This window comes from Rhineura floridana, chromosome 1 (assembly GCF_030035675.1).
Source record: "Rhineura floridana isolate rRhiFlo1 chromosome 1, rRhiFlo1.hap2, whole genome shotgun sequence".
Taxonomy (NCBI): Eukaryota; Metazoa; Chordata; class Lepidosauria; order Squamata; family Rhineuridae; genus Rhineura; species Rhineura floridana.
In genome coordinates, this window is record NC_084480.1 from 16,083,593 (window position 1) to 16,102,555 (window position 18,963).

The following is an 18,963-nucleotide window of genomic DNA, read 5'->3' on the forward strand; positions in this document are numbered from 1 at the left end:
TAAAGCATTCCATCGTTTTTCATGATCTACACAGTCAAAGGCTTTGCTGTAATCTATAAAGCACAGGGTGATTTTCTTCTGAAATTCCTTGCTCCCATTATCCGATGTATGTCTGCAATATGATCTCTTGATCTTTTGCTGATGCCATGGTACTGGTCCACACTAAGGAGCCTCATGCCTGCTATTTGCAATAGGAGAAAAGCTCCTGTTGGCATAATGGACGCTTTCCTCTTGTAAATAGCAGGTGTGTGTCTGTGTGTGTGTGTATCTGTGTGTGTCTGACATGGATCAGGATTGTGGTGGGGTCAACAGGGTATAGCCCCCCTCCCCATGCCACAGTCCTGATATTGTTTGCCCCCCTCCCCTGTGCCTGCTATTTATTTTTTTAAAGAAAACACCCGCACAAGGGTTATAAAAGATGTAAATAACATTACATCAAGTCTAGTTCTGAGCAAAAAAAACCTCCCTACATTCGTCTTTTATTTCTCTTTAATACCATGCACCTTGCAGGTTGATTACTACAGTGTGATGATTCTGAAAGTCTTAACTACTGTTATTCCCCACTCCTGCTTTTCCCTTCCCTGAGCAAGATCAGTTCTTTTGCAGTCTGAAAGCAAAAAAAGTAGGACATTTCCACAATATAAAGATTAAAAAAAAAAATCCCATTAAGAGAAAAGAGAATAATGCTTGGTTATCCAGTGTGATAGCTGTTGAACCATATGAACATAAAAGGCATCCAAAAAAGTAAGAGTTAAATGAAAGAGTCAGCCAAGGCAGCAATTTATGACACAAAATGGCTCCATAATTGCTCTATTCTACCAAAATACATTGTCCAAAGCAGCTTTTACAGTCACCAATAAACATCTGCTGCCACAGATGGTTGTTCAACTATTTCACTTTGCTGTCCTAAGCTTCTTTATTATCGAGAGCTCTGCCATTTAAATGCTGCTTACAGAAGTCAGACACCGGATTTGTGCCCCTCACCAACACTGATCCATTTTTATGGGAGCAACACAGAATCATGTGTGACTACAGTCTCCTTTGTGAGAAGCAACAAACATCACGCTAGAAAAGAGGGAGTGATATGCCTGTATGGCCACATTAGAGCCATCCTAATTTTCTTTGAGATATACGGGTATATATGTTCAGAGCTGCAGAAAGTATGACTGGCAGCCTCTCTCACGAGGGATGGAGGAATGGCTTCTCTTTTCCAATCTTAAGTTCAGTTTGACCCACTTCCACATCAGTTTGCAATTTAAAAATAAACTCTCATGAAAATGTTTATGTATCTTTGTCTGCATTTCTCACAACGCATGCACTTTTGCAAGCAGTTTCCCCTAATATAATGTATTTTTATATGCAATTTTACTCACATACACATTTCTGTGCACACTTTTCCCTATCATATCTGTACACATTTTTTGGTTGCAGAACTACACTGCAAAAATGGTAGAACTGCAAATTACAAAGGATAGTTGTGTTTCAGTTCGCACATTGGTTCAGGAAGTACAAATTAGGTACTCCACATGATACATTTGTTTAGCACTATTCTGTACACAGACCTAGGGCTCCAAACTTTAAAAGTTTAATTAGTAGATTAATCTAATGGTCTTCAACTTCTAGGTCATGACTTCTCATTATGTCACACTTAACACCCTAAATCAGGGTTTGCCATCATGACACTCATGCATGGTACCTTGAGGTTTTCCCCGGACACCCCCAAAGCCTCTGAACACCCACATTCACTGTTCCCTTTTCCATGAGGTGAGGAAAGTTGCTACCTTTTACTTCCTTTAAAAGTACATAGAGCTGAAGGAGGAAGTTGGAAGAGGGGCACTCTTTCTTACTTCCTTTTTCAGCTGTATGTGCCTTTTAAGGCTCAATCTAATTCTATTGGATCTAACTTTTACCCAAATCCCTTGGAAAAGCAAAGAGTGTATCTGCACATGCACTCTCATCCTCAGAGGGATGTTTGTGCTGATCTGGGGTAGGTGTGTGAAGGCCCGTGAAAAAAACCCAAAAAACTGGGGGGGGGGAATGTACCCCCACCCCAATTTTTGTGTTTTTTCCCCAGACCTTCACATGTCTAATCTGGGGGGAGGAGGCGAGAAGCAATCAGAGGGCTTAATGCCCACCGCACTCACTCAAAAATTAAAATGTGCCTGCAGGCCTAAAAAAAAAAAGTCAACTCCTGCTAAGTCCATGGGCTGAGCAAGTCACCTACCCACCCAACCAACTGCCACAGCCAACTTTGTTCATGGCCAACTTACCTAAACTGCTGCTCCCTTTTTTCTGACACAAGCTTCCGTCGAGCTTCTTCCCTCTGATCTCTCAGCAATTTTGCTCTCACTCTCATATTTGTTCGCCGATCCTCCATAGTTTCTTCCTGCGATTCCATTTCGGCAATGTAACCCTTTTCCTCGGCTTCCAGGAGATCCCGAAGCCTGGAAAGAGTATATTAGAAGTCTAATCACCACCAACACTTTTCAAACTGAACTATATATATATATATTTACAGAACATTACACAAATGGAAGAAAGGAGGCTCTGAATCCATCTCTAAAACTACACTGGTAATGCACCTGTAAGGTTTCACTAGCTGAAGCCCATAGATAGTGAGGTTTGAACTTCAGGTCCAAAGCCTACCTCCGGATTTAACACGTAGCCTTGGATGAACCGTGCTTGAAGTCTCAGTCCCTCCATTTTAAAAATAGGAACAATGTTGCAACTTGCGATGCTAAATCAAGTGAGGCTTGCTTACTGAGCTCAATCCGATTCTGGCCCGCTTGCATTGGCTGCCTGTATGTTTCCGAGCTCGATTCAAGGTGCTGGTTTTGACCTATAAAGCCTTACACGGCTTGGGACCACAATACCTGTTGGAACGCCTCTCCCGATACGAACCCACCTGTACACTATGGTCAAGATCAAAGGCCCTCCTCCGGGTGCCTACTCCAAGTGAAGCTGGGAGTCTGGCAACAAGGGAGAGGGCCTTCTCAGTGGTGGCCCCCAAATTATGGAATGATCTTTTTGACGAGGTGCGCCTGGCACCAACACTGTTATCTTTTCGGCGCCAGGTCAAGACTTTCCTCTTCTCCCAGGCATTTTAGCATGTGTTTTTAAATTGTTTTTATATTGTTTTGAATTTTAAAATTGTGTTTTAAATTGTTTTTAAAATATGTTTTTAAATTGTGCATTTGTTTTAATGTTTTTGATTGCTGTAAACAGCCTACAGAGCTATGGGGCTATGGGGCGGTATACAAGTGCAATAAATAAAATAAATAAAAAAATAAATCCAAGGATGGCCAAAAATCTGTGTGTGTGTGTGTGCGTGCATGGTGGCGGAGGGGACTATCTTTTATGTATTGCTCTGGGAGTCAGAAGCGGTTGTTTCATTCAAATTCACCCTCAAAACCCACCTTTCCAATTAAACCTTTGGCTTACCAGCTTTTTTATGAAACCTTTAGTATAACCACCGATATATTTTATGACAGAGCTCTGGGAGATAGTTCCCAGCATGCTTCTCCCCACCTTGTTCTCACAACAACCCTGTGAGGTAGGTACGGGTGATCACACAGCACTCTTCACGGCCGAGTTAGGACTTGCACTTGAGTCTCCCTAATCTTTGCCCAACACTCAACTATACCTCTCTCTGTTTCTCTCTTTCTGCTCCATCTTCCACTGAAACAAAAGTGCACATAGGAACACAGCAAGCTGCCTTATACCAGGTCAGACTTTTTGTCCATCTAGCCTATATCATCTACTCTGACTGGCAGAGGCAGCAGCTCTTTATGGCCCCTGATCCCTTTAGATGCTGAATGCGAGACCTTCTGCTTGCAGACCATGCGCTCTGTCATCAAGCAAAGATCTTCTTGGGACAGAGACTTGTTTGTCTTGTTATGGCTATCTGTAAACCACATCAACTCTAATGGTGTCAATTAAACAGTAACAAACATTTTCATATTTATTGGGGTTTTTTACCCCTCTCCTCAAGGATCAGGTTGGTAATATTAAAGCAGCAGTGGGGAACCCTTTTAGGCCTAAAGGCCACATTCCCTACTGGGCAATCTTCCAAGAGCGACATACCAGTGGTGGGCATGGCTAGAGGCAAAAGCGAGTAGAGCAATGAATATAAATGTTACCTTTATGCACAAGGCTAGTTTCTCCCCACGCTCATAGACACCTCCCTATCCTTCATCCAGACAGGCAAGGGGCATTATCAGAGTTCAAGGGTGTATTCCAGCCAATTAAAAACATTTGGGATGTGAAGCACTGATGGTTAGTGAGATAGTCTGGGGAGAGTTCTGAAAGCCAGAGAGGCCTGGAGGGAGCATTTGGCTCCCAGGCCTGACGTCCTCCACCCCTGCATTAAATGTTATTTAAAACCTGACGCTACCCTTCTCTAACATAAGTGCAGAAAACAAAGGCCGAGTCATCAGCTATTGACGCCTGCTTGCTCAACTGGCTTGGCTACCTCTCTTTCCTCTCCTCTTCTCCTGCCAGGTAGGTCTGCATTTCTGCATCAACCCTCTTCTGCACAACCCGGTGGAACCGTTTGCGTTCATTCAGATCCTCCCTTTCAATGATCTGGCGGCCAATGAGATGGGCCTTTGCGTACATTGCGGCTTCACGGCGGTTTTTCTCTTGTTCCCTCCAGAGAAGGATTTGCTTTCCAACAACATTCGGTTTGGGAAACTTGGCCCTCTGTAAGAGGAAGCATGTCTTTAGTCACAGGAATCAAATTTAGATTTTGCATCAAGGATTATTTTCAAGAGGAGGAAGTAGATCTTACTTCCTCAGAAGGGGGTGAAGTCTCCTTCTTTAGAGGATTTCAAACAGAATCTGGATGGCTATCTACCAGAGATGCAGGGGTAGCGGATTTCCTGCATCGGCAGGAGATTGCCCTAGATCACCACTCTAACTGCGATTCTACGGCAGTGGTTCCCAAACATTTTTTCCCCACAGACCTTTTGAAAACTGCTGATGGTCTCTGTGGGACCACTTAATCCTTCTGCCTGTGATACCAATTGTAATGTTCTGTTAGATGCTGTATGATTTTTAGTTGTATGATGTTATTTCTTACATATTGTATTTTATTGTATTACAATTTGGATTACATAAAATTTAAATTGCAAAACAATAAAATACAATAGATAGGAACTAAAAGAAGCAATAAAAACACAATTACAAGTCAATATGAATATTTAATGCAGACTTGCCATGAGCCACCTGTATGAAGCTCACAGACCACAGTTTGGGAACCCCTGGCCTATGGCATGCAGGATGGGGGGGGGGAGGAGACAATGGGGGCTTATGGCCTTGAATAAGGAGACCCTCGTAATCAAGGACAGAGACTGCATTTTGGCAATCCATGTGGGAGGATGTGTAAGAATGTGTGTGCAGTTATTCTGCTGAACAACAGAAAACAACAACAAACCTCAATGTGATATTGTCCATAGCTTGCTAAGAACCACCATTTCACTTTTAAGTTTTTTTATTTTATTCTTTAATTTTAAGCACTTATACACCACTTTTCAGGTATAAACCTTCCAAAATATTTTAGAAAATGTGGGGAATTTAACACAGTATCCATAAAGTTTTACAATGGATATATACAGTGCCTTGCAAAGTAATCAGACTCCTGACCAATGCTCTCATATTCCTGAATTACAAATGGTATGTTGTAATTTTGTTCTGTATTATATTTTATTTTGAAACACTGAAACTCAAAAAGAATTATTGCAAGGTGACACTGGTTTTATGTTGGGAAATGTTTTCAAGAAACATAAAAAAATGAAACATGTTGCTTGCATAAGTATTCAACCCCCACACATTAATATTTGGTACAACTACCAGTAATGATTTGAAACAAATGCTGTTGAAAGTTAAAGAGGAAAGCACAAAAGCAGGACTACAGCTGAACATCAAGACAAAAGTAATGACAATGGAAGATTTATGTAACTTTAAAGTTGACAATGAGACATTGAATTTGTCAAGGATTATCAATACCTTGGCACAGTCATTAACCAAAATGGAAATAGTCAACAAATTAGAAGGCTAGGATTGGCAAGGGCAGCTATGAGAGAACTAGAAAAGGTCCTCAAATGCAAAGATGTATAACTGAACACAAAAATCAGGATCATTCAGACCATGGTATTCCTGATCTCTATGTATGGATGTGAAAGTTGGACAGTGAAAAAAGGACATAAGAGAAAAATCAACTCCTTTGAAATGTGAACATAAGAACATAAGAAGAGCCTGCTGGATCAGGCCAGTGGCCCATCTAGTCCAGCACTCTGTTCTCACAGTGGCCAACCAGGTGCCTGGGGGAAGCCCGCAAGCAGGACCCAAGTGCAAGAACACTCTCCCCTCCTGAGGCTTCCGGCAACTGGTTTTCAGAAACATACTGCCTCTGACTAGGGTGGCAGAGCACAGCCATCATGGCTAGTAGCCATTGATAGCCCTGTCCTCCATGAATTTGTCTAATCTTCTTTTAAAGCCATCCAAGCTAGTGGCCATTACTGCATCTTGTGGGAGCAAATTCCATAGTTTAACTATGCGCTGAGTAAAGAAGTACTTCCTTTTGTCTGTCCTGAATCTTCCAACATTCAGCTTCTTTGAATGTCCACGAGTTCTAGTATTATGAGAGAGGGAGAAGAACTTTTCTCTATCCACTTTCTCAATGCCATGCATAATTTTATACACTTCTATCATGTCTCCTCTGACCCGCCTTTTCTCTAAACTAAAAAGCCCCAAATGCTGCAACCTTTCCTCGTAAGGGAGTCGCTCCATCCCCTTGATCATTCTGGTTGCCCTCTTTTGAACCTTTTCCAATTCTATATCCTTTTTGAGATGAGGCGACCAGAACTGTACACAGTATTCCAAATGCAGCCGCACCATAGATTTATACAACGGCATTATGATTTCGGCTGTTTTCTTTTCAATACCTTTCCTAATTATCCCTAGCATGGAATTTGCCTTTTTCACAGCTGCTGCACACTGGGTCGACATTTTCATCGTGCTGTCCACTACAACCCCAAGGTCTCTCTCCTGGTCGGTCACCACCAGTTCAGACCCCGTGAGCGTATATGTGAAATTAAGATTTTTTGCTCCAATATGCATAATTTTACACTTGTTTATGTTGAATTAAATTTGCCATTTTTCCACCCATTCACTCAGTTTGGAGAAGTCTTTTTGGAGCTCTTCGCAATCCCTTTTTGTTTTAACAACCCTGAACAATTTAGTGTCGTCAGCAAACTTGGCCACTTCACTGCTCACTCCTAATTCTAGGTCATTAATGAACAAGTTGAAAAGTACAGGTCCCAATACTGATCCTTGAGGGACTCCACTTTCTACAACCCTCCATTGGGAGAACTGTCCGTTTATTCCTACTCTCTGCTTTCTGCTTCTTAACCAATTCCTTATCCACAAGAGGACCTCTCCTCTTATTCCATGACTGCTAAGCTTCCTCAGAAGTCTTTGGTGAGGTACCTTGTCAAACGCTTTTTGAAAGTCTAAGTACACTATGTCCACTGGATCACCTCTATCTATATGCTTGTTGACACTCTCAAAGGATTCTAATAGGTTACTGAGACAGGACTTTCCCTTGCAGAAGCCATGCTGGCTCTGCTTCAACAAGTGTCAGGATGCAGGATTGGGGCCTTGCTGTTTCAGAGGATGAGGAGGGGGAGGAGATCATTTGGCCAGGGCTGTGTGAAGGAGAAGGGGGAGGGGAATCCCAGAGATAGAACTGTCTAGCAGCGAAGACCTTGAAACTCTCACAGACACAGCTTCTCCCCGTGAGCTTCCCACGCCTCCTCCCCTTTCAAGCCTAGAGCAGTTGGGAAAGGAGGGAGGGCCAGGGGGAGTTCAACTCCCTCCTGATCCAGGAAAAAGCCAGTCTGACAGTTTAAGCAAAGCCCCCCCGCTTCCGCCCATCCTTGAGTCAGACCTCTCAGAAGGGGAGGGGGAAATGCTTCCCCCTTCACCACGGACTAGGAGACAACAAAAACGGGCAAGGGGAAGAGAGAGAAGGGGCATGGATGAGAGCACTTTGAGGCAGAGTGAGAGAATTCGCGCCAGAAAGCCCCCTTCTTAAGGGACAGGGGGAATAGGGATTCCTTGTTTTGTCAACTCTCTTCTATGTCGCAGGATCTGTATCATAGTGTTGCTTCATGAGAAGACGCAGTCTATGTCTGGATCAGAGCTTGGAAAAGTTACTTTTTTGAACTACAACTCCCATCAGCATCTCTGGTCTGGATATTACTTTAATAAAAACTGAATTGCTTTCACAAACTGGTCTGGTTCCTGAGTTCCGTCCTGGACACGACAACAAGGCTTGTTCTTCTATGTGCTTAGTTAATCTAGCTTTAATAATACTTTCTACCAGTTTTCCAGGGACAGAAGTTAAGCTAACTGGCCTGTAATTTCCGGGATCCCCTCTGGATCCCTTTTTGAAGATTGGCATTACATTTGCCACTTTCCAGTCCTCAGGCACGGAGGAGGACCCGAGTGACAAGTTACATATTTTAGTTAGCAGATCAGCAATTTCACCTTTGAGTTCTTTGAGAACTCTCGGGTGGATGCCATCCGGGCCCGGTGATTTGTCAGTTTTTATATTGTCCATTAAGCCTAGAACTTCCTCTCTCGTTACCACTATTTGTCTCAGTTCCTCAGAATCCCTTCCTGCAAATGTTAGTTCAGGTTCAGGGATCTGCCCTATATCTTCCACTGTGAAGACAGATGCAAAGGATTCATTTAGCTTCTCTGCAATCTCCTTATCATTCTTTAGTACACCTTTGACTCCCTTATCATCCAAGGGTCCAATTGTCTCCCTAGATGGTCTCCTGCTTTGAATGTATTTATAGAATTTTTGGTTGTTGGTTTTTATGTTCTTAGCAATGTGCTCCTCAAATTCTGTTTTTAGCATCCCTTATTGTCTTCTTGCATTTCTTTTGCCAGAGTTTGTGTTCTTTTTTATTTTCTTCATTTGGACAAGGCTTCCATTTTCTGAAGGCGGTGGTGGAGGAGAGCTTTGCAGATACCATGGACAGCGAAAAAGACAAATAATTGGGTGTTAAAACAAATTAAGCCAGAGCTATCACTAGAAGCTAAAATGATGAAACTGAGGTTATCATACTTTGGAGACATAATGAGAAGACATGATTCATTAGGAAAGACAATAATGCTTGGAAAAACAGAAGGGAGTAGAAAAAGAGGAAGGCCAAGCAAGAGATGGATTGATTCCATAAAGAAAGCCACAGACCTGAACTTACAAGATCTGAACAGGGTGGTTTATAACAGATGCTATTGGAGGTCGCTGATTCATAGGGTAACCATAAGTCATAATCAACTTAAAAGCACATTACAACAACAAAGAGCTACCTTTCACTGCAATAACAGCTTTAAGTGTTTTGGGGTAGGTATGTACCAGCTTTGCACACAGTGTCGGAGGTACTTTGGCCCATTCTTCTTGGCAGATTCTCTCTAGGTCGTTCTGGCTGGTTAAGATGTTGCTTGTGTACTGCAATTTTCAAATAGCGCCACAGATTCTCAATGGGATTGAGATCAGGACTTTCACTGGGCTACCGTAGGACATTCACCTTTTTGTTCTTGAGCCACTCCAATGTTGCTTTGGCCTTGTGTTTGGGATCATTGTCCTGCTGAAAAGCGAATTTCCTCACAAGCTTCAGGTTTTTAGTGGACTGCAGCAGGTTCTCTTGCAGTATTTCCCTGTATTTTCCTCCATCCACTCTTCTTTCGATTTTAACAAGATGCCGAGTCTCTGCTGATGAAAAGCATCCCCACAGCATGATGCTGCCATCACCGTGCTTCACTGTAGGGATGGTCACGAGGCATGGGCAGTGTTAGGTTTGCACCACACACAGCGCTTTGAGTTTTGGCCAAAAAGCTCTATCTTGGTCTCATCTGACCAGAAAACCTTTTCCCACATCACAGCTGGAGCACTCTCATGCTTTCAGATGGTACTTTCTGCGTAGCGGCTTCTTTCTCACTACCCTCCCATACAGGCCAGTGTCATGCAGAGCTCTTGATATGGTTTACCAGTGCACCATTACTCTACGCCCAGCCACTGAACTCTGTAGCTCCTTCAAAGTGATGGTTGGTCTCTCTATGGCTTCTTGCACAAGTCTCCTTGTTTGAGTGCTGAGTTTTGAGGGACGGCCTTTTCTTGGCCGTGCCTGGGTGGTGTGATGCAGCTTCCACTTCCTGATTACTGATCCAACTGTGCTCACTGGGATACCCAAACACTTGGATATTATTTTGTACCCTTTCCCTAATCTATGCATTTTTATTACATTATTTATTTATTTATTTATTTATTTGTTTCATTTTTAGACCGCCCATAGCTAGTAGCTCTCTGGGCGGTGTACAAAACAGATTAAAAATACAATATTATAATAAAATCAATCACATATATCAACAACAATATTAAAATAAAACGTAGACATAAACATTAACATTAACAAGCCTGGGAGTACAGCCAGGTCTTAACCTGGCGCCTAAAAGAAAGCACCGTAGGTGCCAGGCGTATCTCTTCAGGTAAGCTGTTCCACAATTTGGGGGCCACTACAGAAAAGGCCCTAGTTCTGGTAACAATCCTCCGGGCATCCTGGTGAGATGGTACCCGGAGGAGGGCCTTAGATACTGAACGAAGTGAACGGGTAGGTTCATAGCAGGAGAGGCGTTCCACAAGGTACTGTGGTCCCACACCGTGTAAGGCTTTATAGGTCAAAACCAGCACCTTGAATCTGGCTCGGAAACAAATAGGTAGCCAGTGCGCCAGCCTCCCTGCGCGCTCCCGTCCTGGCTCATAGCAGAGAGCTATTATCTCTCACTTCTGTAGAATGGTCTTCATTTTCCTCCAGATCCACAGCCTGACCAATGATCCTTCAACAGTAGGGTTTTATCCTGACAATGTGACAACAACTTTAATGGTTCACAGGTGTTGGCTAATGGTAAGGCTGTGTCCTTGACAGGGCAATTTCTTTCATCTGTGTAAACTGGGAGCTTCCACAGCACAGAGGTTGAATACTTATGCAAGCAACATGTTTCAGTTTTTTATGTTTCTTACAAACATTTCCCAACATAAAACCAATGTCACCTTGCAATAATTGATTTTGAGTTTCAGTGTTTCAAAATAAAATACCATACAGAAAGAAATTACAATGTACCATTTGTAATTCTGTAATATGACAGCATTGGTCAGGGGTCTGATTGCTATGGCAAGGCACTGTATATAATTTAAAAGCAACTTTCTGGTTCTCAGCATTGAAAAGACAAGCTTTCAAGCATTTGGACAATGCCTCGTCCATGTGATTCATTCAGCAGAATGTATTATTTTTAATAATAATACTAATACCAATACTAATAATACTACTAATAATAAATGGTTTAAATCCCACTTCCTTCTTTTAAAAAAATCCCTTCTCCCCAGGCCCGAGCTACTTACGATGGCGAAGGAATATGGCTTGGGTCCCTTCACCTCCCGCACCACCCGGCTCCATTCATTCGCCATCCTGCCGTCCTCCTTCTTGCCGGCCATGGCCACAAGAGGCCCCGCTGCAGGACGCGCTGACTGTTGCCGTGGAAACCAGACGCCGAACAAGGAGGGACGACGGGGATGACGCCATCACGCCCGTCTCTTGCATTGGGTTCCTCCCTGCGCGCTCCCGTCCCGGCTCGTAGCAGAGAGAGAGGAGCTGAGGCGCATGCGCCGTAAACGAAGCGGGACTTCTTGGAGGGAAGGAAGGAATCAGTGATGAAAGAAGAATGGTTGGAAAGTAAGCAAGATTGATTGATTGACTGGGTTTCGGGGGAAGTACAAGGCACCATTTGTATCAATCGTCTTGAAGTCAGCCAGCATGAAATATTTTATTTTGTTCTAAAATTATAACAGTTTGGAAAGTATTTGTTTAAAACTACAATGCAATTGTACCTGCGCGTGTTTTACACTGCAGTGCTGCACATGACTACTCAGAAGAAAATCTTACTTCATACTGGGACTTACTCCCCCAGGTAAGTATGTGTAAGGCTGCAGCCTCCACTGTGCGAGTTTTAAGTGGCGAAAGGGGATCAGTTACTAACTTCCAAGTAGACAACTTTGCAGCACAAGCCTATATTTCATGTTTACTAGGAAGTGAGTGTTTTTGTGAGACTTATTCCCTTGCAAGCATGCTTAGGATCACAGCTTTAGCTTTGTAGCACACATAAAGAATGTATCAAACTTTCCCTGGGGTTTCCCACATAGCCCTGCCACTGCCCTTGCAGATGGATGCATCCCACCCCTGCACACGGGTGTTACAAACAATTTGGCAAATCTCAAGAACTTTTTATTTTATTTAAAATGCTTATATACTGTGCTTCATTCCAGAGCACTCTCAATGAGTCAAACTGCAAAGTAATAAAATGCACTGCTTCAAAACAATAGAATAAACGGGAGACAAAACAGCAATACCCTAGCGAAAGTGTTTGACATGAATTTGCATGGGATAATTGATATGTCTGGGCAAATGTAAGATCATGACTGGGATTTCACCAGCACCGCCCTGTGCAGTACACCCACCTGCTCAAGAAGCAAAGTTGAAAACACACACACACACAAACACATATTTTCGGTTTTTAAAAAAAGAGGAAGGGGAATGAGATTTCAGAACTGGAACAAAGGTTGTGGGGTTTGGGACCACTGGGCACCCCCTAAGAACATCTCTGCCCATGTATATATTACTAGCAGGATTTAAAATGCTTGGGTGAATAGGAGAGTTTTTGACTGACATCTAACAGCATTGGCACCAGATAACGCTGGTACTAAAGCAGATCAGTACTGTTACTGTATTATTATCATGAACAATCAGGAATAGTGGGGAAAAAACCAAACTATTTTTTACTCAGAACTCATTGTCCCTGTAATAATTGTGACTAAGGTTTGATGGTTACAGCAAGGAACTTGGCAATATTTAAATATGCTTGCAATCTAAGCTGTAAAACAAAGAGTGGGGAACCTTTGTGGTCCAGTGGGCCACTTCTTTATCTCCCCACCACCACACAGGCCAACTCTGGCAGATTGGCAGGGTCCACCCACCTGTTAATCATCTGACATCATGACAAAAGGTGACTGATAGGTGGGCAGTCCTGCCCACTTGTCAAATTTGACCCGTGTGGTGGGGAGAGGGGTTTGCTTTGCAGATACGTTCCTACGGGGAGCATACTAGCAAAGCAGCACCCAGCAAACTTGAACCCTGTCCATCAGCTGGCATCATCCAGTGGGCATGGTTTGGGGAAATTGGCCTTACGGGCTAAATTGGACCCCTGCTGGCCAAGATTGGCCCGCAGACAGAAGGTACCCTATCTCTGCTGTAAGATATTCTTTGAAGGCCATCCTCCAGGTGCTCTGCTAACTCTCAGGTGAGGCATAAGGTGGCCAGATGTAAAAGGGAACAGGTGCCCTTTTAATAATTGTGCAGAAGAAGACATTTCAGGATCTGCAGCTTGTTATTATTTCCTGATAGCCAACATCTATATACACTTTCTCATTGTTAAATAGTTAAAAGGTAATACATCCTTTCTGATTTTCAACCTGTTGTTCTGTAGTTTAAAATTCTGGAGAGGCTAGGTGTTTCTGTGCGCACACACTTTTTTTTGGTAGCTTCAAAAAAATATTTCATTTTCTGGCCGCCTAATACCAAGCGGCCTCTAGGTGACTTACAACATATTAAAAAAAAATAGAGAAATTTAAAACAAAAATGATAAATTAAAACGCATAAGAGTCAATAAAACCTAAAATCTATAGCAGTCTCGGTTTATTGTCATTGTGCGGTGCATTACTGCCATCTAGTGGCTGTTTGGATAATGAACGATCTCTGCCCTATTGTACTGGTTCCCAAACTCTCCCCCCCCAGGCTATTTGAAAATTGCTGAGGGTCTTGGTGGACCACTTACTGATTTTCTGTCCATTGTAGCTATTATAATGCACTGTGCTAGATGCTGATTTTTAATTATATGATTTTATTTCTTATGTGTTGTATTTACTTTTATTACAATTTGAATTTCACGGAATTTGAATTGTAAAACAATACAACAGGAGAAATAAAAGGAGCAATAAAAATACAGTTGAAAATCAGTATGAATATTGAATACGATGGGTTTGCCTGTTGTGTTACACAAAGTTCTTCAATGTTCGGTGTAATATTTGTCAGCTCGAGTCTTAGGTCAAATTCAGCATTCAAGGCTTAATAACACATAATAAAGAACTGCTCTTGCCATTCTGCAAAGACATGCGTCGGACCACCTGCATGAAGCTTGCGAGCCACTGCTGGTCCCGTGGACTGTAGTTTGGGACACCCTGTCCTATTGGGAATTAATACGGCCTATTTATCATTTCCATCAAACTCCAAGGATTATAGAAACCTCTTAGCAGAGGCTAGTATTATATTTTGAAATATTTCTACAAAAAGCAGAAACGTGAAGGGCAAGGGCCTCCTTTTTAAACTTCTGTTTTAAACTAATCTTGGGCCATTTAGCAGCTTTCGGTACAGTATGCAAACTTGTGAACTACACAGCTCTCAGGCTGCAGTCCAGAGACACCTGGGAGTTACCCACTGAACATAGTGGGACTAACTTCTGAGCTGACATGCAAAGGTTTATGCTGCTGATGCCCTAAGATTGCAACTGGCATAGGTGGCCATTTCCAGAAATTTCACATCTCTAGTGTGGTGTAGTGGTTAAGGTGTTGGACTATGACCTGGGAGACCAGGGTTCGAATCCCCACATAGCCATGAAGCTCACTGGGTGACCTTGGGCCAGTCACTGCCTCTCAGCCTCATGAAAACCCTATTCATAGGGTCGCCATAAGTCGGAATCGACTTGAAGGCAGTACATTGACATTGAACCAGGGGTGGGGAACCTTTTCAGCCTGGCAGGCCAGATTGCTATCTGTGCCAGCCCCCATGCGCCAGCTTTGACAGGTGGGTGGGACAACCCACCAATCAATCACCCGACACCATTGTGATGTCAGATGATTGACAACTCAGTTTATCCCACCCACCTGTCAGAGTCCCTTTCCAAGCGCCTGAAAGCCTGGTTGTCAGGCCGTAGGGAACCACCACGCACAAGGGCTAGCAACGCTTCCTCCAGGAGTCAGCCAGTCCAGCAGGCATGAACTCTCCGACATCGGCTGCGTGATCCCCACGGGGAACTTGGTCACGCAGCTGATCCACCCATGTCTCTACCTGCCCCACACCTAACAACATATATGACATCCAGTGTGGAGCAGATAGATGTAGTTTGGAGAAAATGGCTGTATTTGGCCTGTAGGCCAGAGGTACTTGGCAAAGATAAGCTTTGCAAGGCTGAAGATGTGCCCTAGATCAGTGGTTCCCAACCTTTTTGAGTATGGAACCCCTTTATAACCTCAAAAAAAATTGTGAGCCCCCCCCCGCTAATTGTGAATTTAGCTTCTGCTAACAAAAAATGGTGCATGACAAAATCACATCTCCAAATATCCCTTTCCATAAAAAGCTTCCTGCAGACAGGGAGGTGTTGCTTCCTTTTTTTAATGCAAAGATCCAATCAAATTGGTATTCCCGCCCCCCGTCTGAAGATGTACAGTTCTGTCTCCCAACACCAGTGGGTTTCAGTGTTGGACAAAGATCCAGGTTAAAATCCCCACCCAGCCATGAAGCCCACTGGATGACCTTGGACCCGACACAGTCTCTCAGCCTGACCTATCTCACAGGATTGGTGAAAGGATAAAATGGAAAGGGGGAGAAAACCATGTGCACCATCTTGAGCAACTCAAGGTTGGATATAAAAGCAAGGAAAGGAAATGCGAGGAAAGGTCGGATGTAAATGCAATAATTAGATAAATAAATACATTTCAGCTGCAGTATGTGGACCTCAGCCAACCTGCTGAGCTTTTCCAAAATAATAACAACAACAACAATAACAATAATAATAATAATAAAGAAGAAGACGAAGAAGTAGCAATATGATAGTAGTGGGGATGCTAGATTGTGAAGACAAAAGGTTGGATAGATTGAGGAGGGGGGTTAGTGCTTTTAGGCCTTGGGATGATCGTCAGAACTGATGACTTGGTTAGTTGGGGAATGAGAGTGGAGTGGAAGACAGATCAGCACACACAAACAGGTGTGCATGCGTTTGGGCATGTAGGAGGGAGGAAGCCCTCAACTGCTAGAGCATCTTGGAGAGATTAGAGGGCCGGAGTGTAGGTGGAAGAAAGGGAGGATGCTGATTTGGATTGTCTGGGCCAAAGGCAAGATCTGGGCGGCTTCACAAATAAGAATAATTTTTAAAAGGAAATGGCAATGAATCAGGAGCCAAGAAAGGCAGGCGGGCTGGCTGCCAGGAAGGAAGGAGGAAAGCAGCCTTTCCTTGCAGCCTTGCTTCTTTTGTTTCACAAAAACCCCTCTCCTTTCGTTAGGAGTAAGGGCGTCATCAGCAGTGGCAGTGCAAGGAGACAGGAGTCAGTGATAGTAATTCCCTCTTTTTCCTGGTAGCTCCACCCTCAGCCTTCTTTGGTGTCTGCCACGTGTTTTATAGGCAGATGCCTGTCTTTGGCATGCCTGAAAGATGCTCTGGTGCGTCAGCAAAAGTCCTCCCCTTTTGTTAGGAGCAAGGGGGAGGTGTCATCTGCAGTGGCAGTGGGGAGCAGACAGTGTCCAGGGAGTGAAGACTTTTTAAAAAAAATTAATAATTCATTTCTTTACTCTTTGCGGCTCCCTCTAGATTACTTTGTGGCCTCCCTGGGGGTCCCAGCCCCCAAGTTGGGAACCACTCCCCTTAATAGTAAAGTTCCAGTATGGAAGAAGCTGCAGAGCTGCATGCAGAAAACAAAGTTCTGAAGGAAGGCTGGAGCCACACACTTACTTGGGAGTAAGCTCTATTGAGCACAGTTAAGTCTTCTATAAAAAAAGGCATGTGATCATGAATACACAGGTCTTCCTATTCCCTGGTGAAACTGTTGCTCTTGTCATTGTATTTATAACCCACCCTTCACCAGAAGGCCCTGGGGCAGATCACAACAATATAAAATACAATATTTACAAAAGTTTAGAACAAATTCCATGCAAACTAGAGAGGGTCCTAAAATATATACCTCTCAAGTGTCAAAGGCCAGGGTGAAGAGAAGACTGTATCCATCACTGAAAGATATTCATGATCCATGGTAAGTGCTGAGCTTTTGAGGATCAGAAATAAATGTCACGTTCTATGGCCTGTGTTTTGCAGAGGGATTAGGCACACACAAGAAATTTAGGTTTGCACAATTAAACTGGATTATAAAGCATTCTGTCACCCTGGGGCCCCTCCAGGTGTCATTTTTGTTGTGCACTTACGATGATTTGTGCTCATGGTGGCATCAGACCGGTGTTACAAAATCCCGGTTTCAATACCATTTGCATGCGCAAACGTTTTGGGCTGGACATATTGCTTACAGGGCTAGCGCCCAAAGGTAGCCAGGTCAGGCCCTGGCTGAGAGCCCCTGAAGGGCCCCTCCTTAGGGTGGGAGGATAGCGCTCCTATTCCACGATCTGTGGTAGTGTCGATGTCCAACCCTGCCACAGTTTGCAGAGAGGGAGCTCCCAGGCATCCCCCCATACAGACTGTATGGGCTTCAATAAGTCCGCATGCACACCCCACCGACCTCCCAGTGTTGTGAATGCTGTGCTCACATGCCTGCCATCAACCAAGATGTTGACAGAGACTTCCCTAAGGGGCTGCCACCCCTGCCACCATCTTAGTTGATGGCAGACATGTGCACACATAGCATGCATGTGTGCCATCAACCAAGATGGTGGCAGGGATGTCAGCCCCATAGGGAAGCCCCCACCGCCATCTTGGTTGATGGTAGGCTTGCGTGCACAGCGTTCACATGAGGCGGCAGGAAAGGTAGGCAGGGCATGCGGGCAGGCGCTGCAGGTCTGGGGCAGGCTGGTGCCCAAGGGCCCAGTCATACCTGGTGCTGGCCCTGACTGCTTCATTTCCAGCCAGTTCAACTTCCTGTTGCAATCCTGTAACTTTTTATATCATAAATGTTCCAATTTATTTTTTTTGCCCCACCTTTCTTGCACTATAGTGCCCCCCCCGCCAGACAGCTATAATGCAGTAACATTGGGGAAGCATTGCAGAACAATGAATAAATCAGAATGATGTGTGGAAGGCCCAGTATAAATCCACACTAATGCCCTGTTATTGCATCAGTGCCATGTTGCAGAATACACCTCCATCCCCTCCCCCAACAGCAACAATACCACCACCACCAGTCTGGGGCGAACCCTAGAGTAACATATCTACTTTTAAAAAAATGGACTTTTTGCAATTTTGAAAGTGATGGCAAAATGCAGTGAAAAGTGTGGGACAAACAAATGATTGACAGGAAGACATAATCACTGTGTAAGCAAATCTGGTGAATTCAGGTTGAATGCTCATTATCATATAACCTTCCTGTAAACAAAATTGGAACAAATGTTAAAGAAAGACCATAAATAATTCAACCTCCATCTAAACCTTGTGCAAGCAAATCAGGATGAATGTTCGATAAAAGAATCTGAAAAACTGGCGGAGCCAAAGAAACATTGAGAGTCCACGAATCAACAGCCTGGCCCCACTCTTGTGTCTTTAACAGCAGCTTAATATGCAGAAACCAGCACTTTCTCACAGAGTGCAAGCTTCATCATGTGCTAATATCTACAGACAATGTCTGCTGTTACAGGCACAGTTACAGAGAACAGCTGGACTGACAAACGGTACTCCGGATACTGACAGCCTTTCCAGGGGAAAAGCCATGTCACGATGGACCTGCTATTAGAAACTGTTTGGTACAGCACTTTTTGCCCATGCAGCTACTTCAGAAGTTTTACGGTAGCCCTGTTAGTCACAGTACTGATGAGTATTAGTGAGGCCACAATAAGACGTTGTTTTGCACTGTACATA

At 43.7% G+C, this 18,963-nt stretch overlaps 1 protein-coding gene across 1 annotated transcript in view; it reads right to left on the bottom strand.

Annotated features, from left to right (window-relative positions):
* Window positions 1-11,652, bottom strand: part of CFAP53 (cilia and flagella associated protein 53) — a 31,247-nt gene extending 19,595 nt beyond the window's left edge. The window contains exons 1-3 of the mRNA XM_061607421.1: window positions 11,468-11,652; window positions 4,472-4,701; window positions 2,271-2,444 (exon numbers count right to left, since the gene is read on the bottom strand). Coding sequence (XP_061463405.1) covers window positions 2,271-2,444; window positions 4,472-4,701; window positions 11,468-11,560 — 497 coding nt within the window. The 5' untranslated portion in view covers window positions 11,561-11,652. The remainder of the gene's footprint in view (window positions 1-2,270; window positions 2,445-4,471; window positions 4,702-11,467) is intronic.
* Window positions 11,653-18,963: the final 7,311 nt, after the last annotated feature.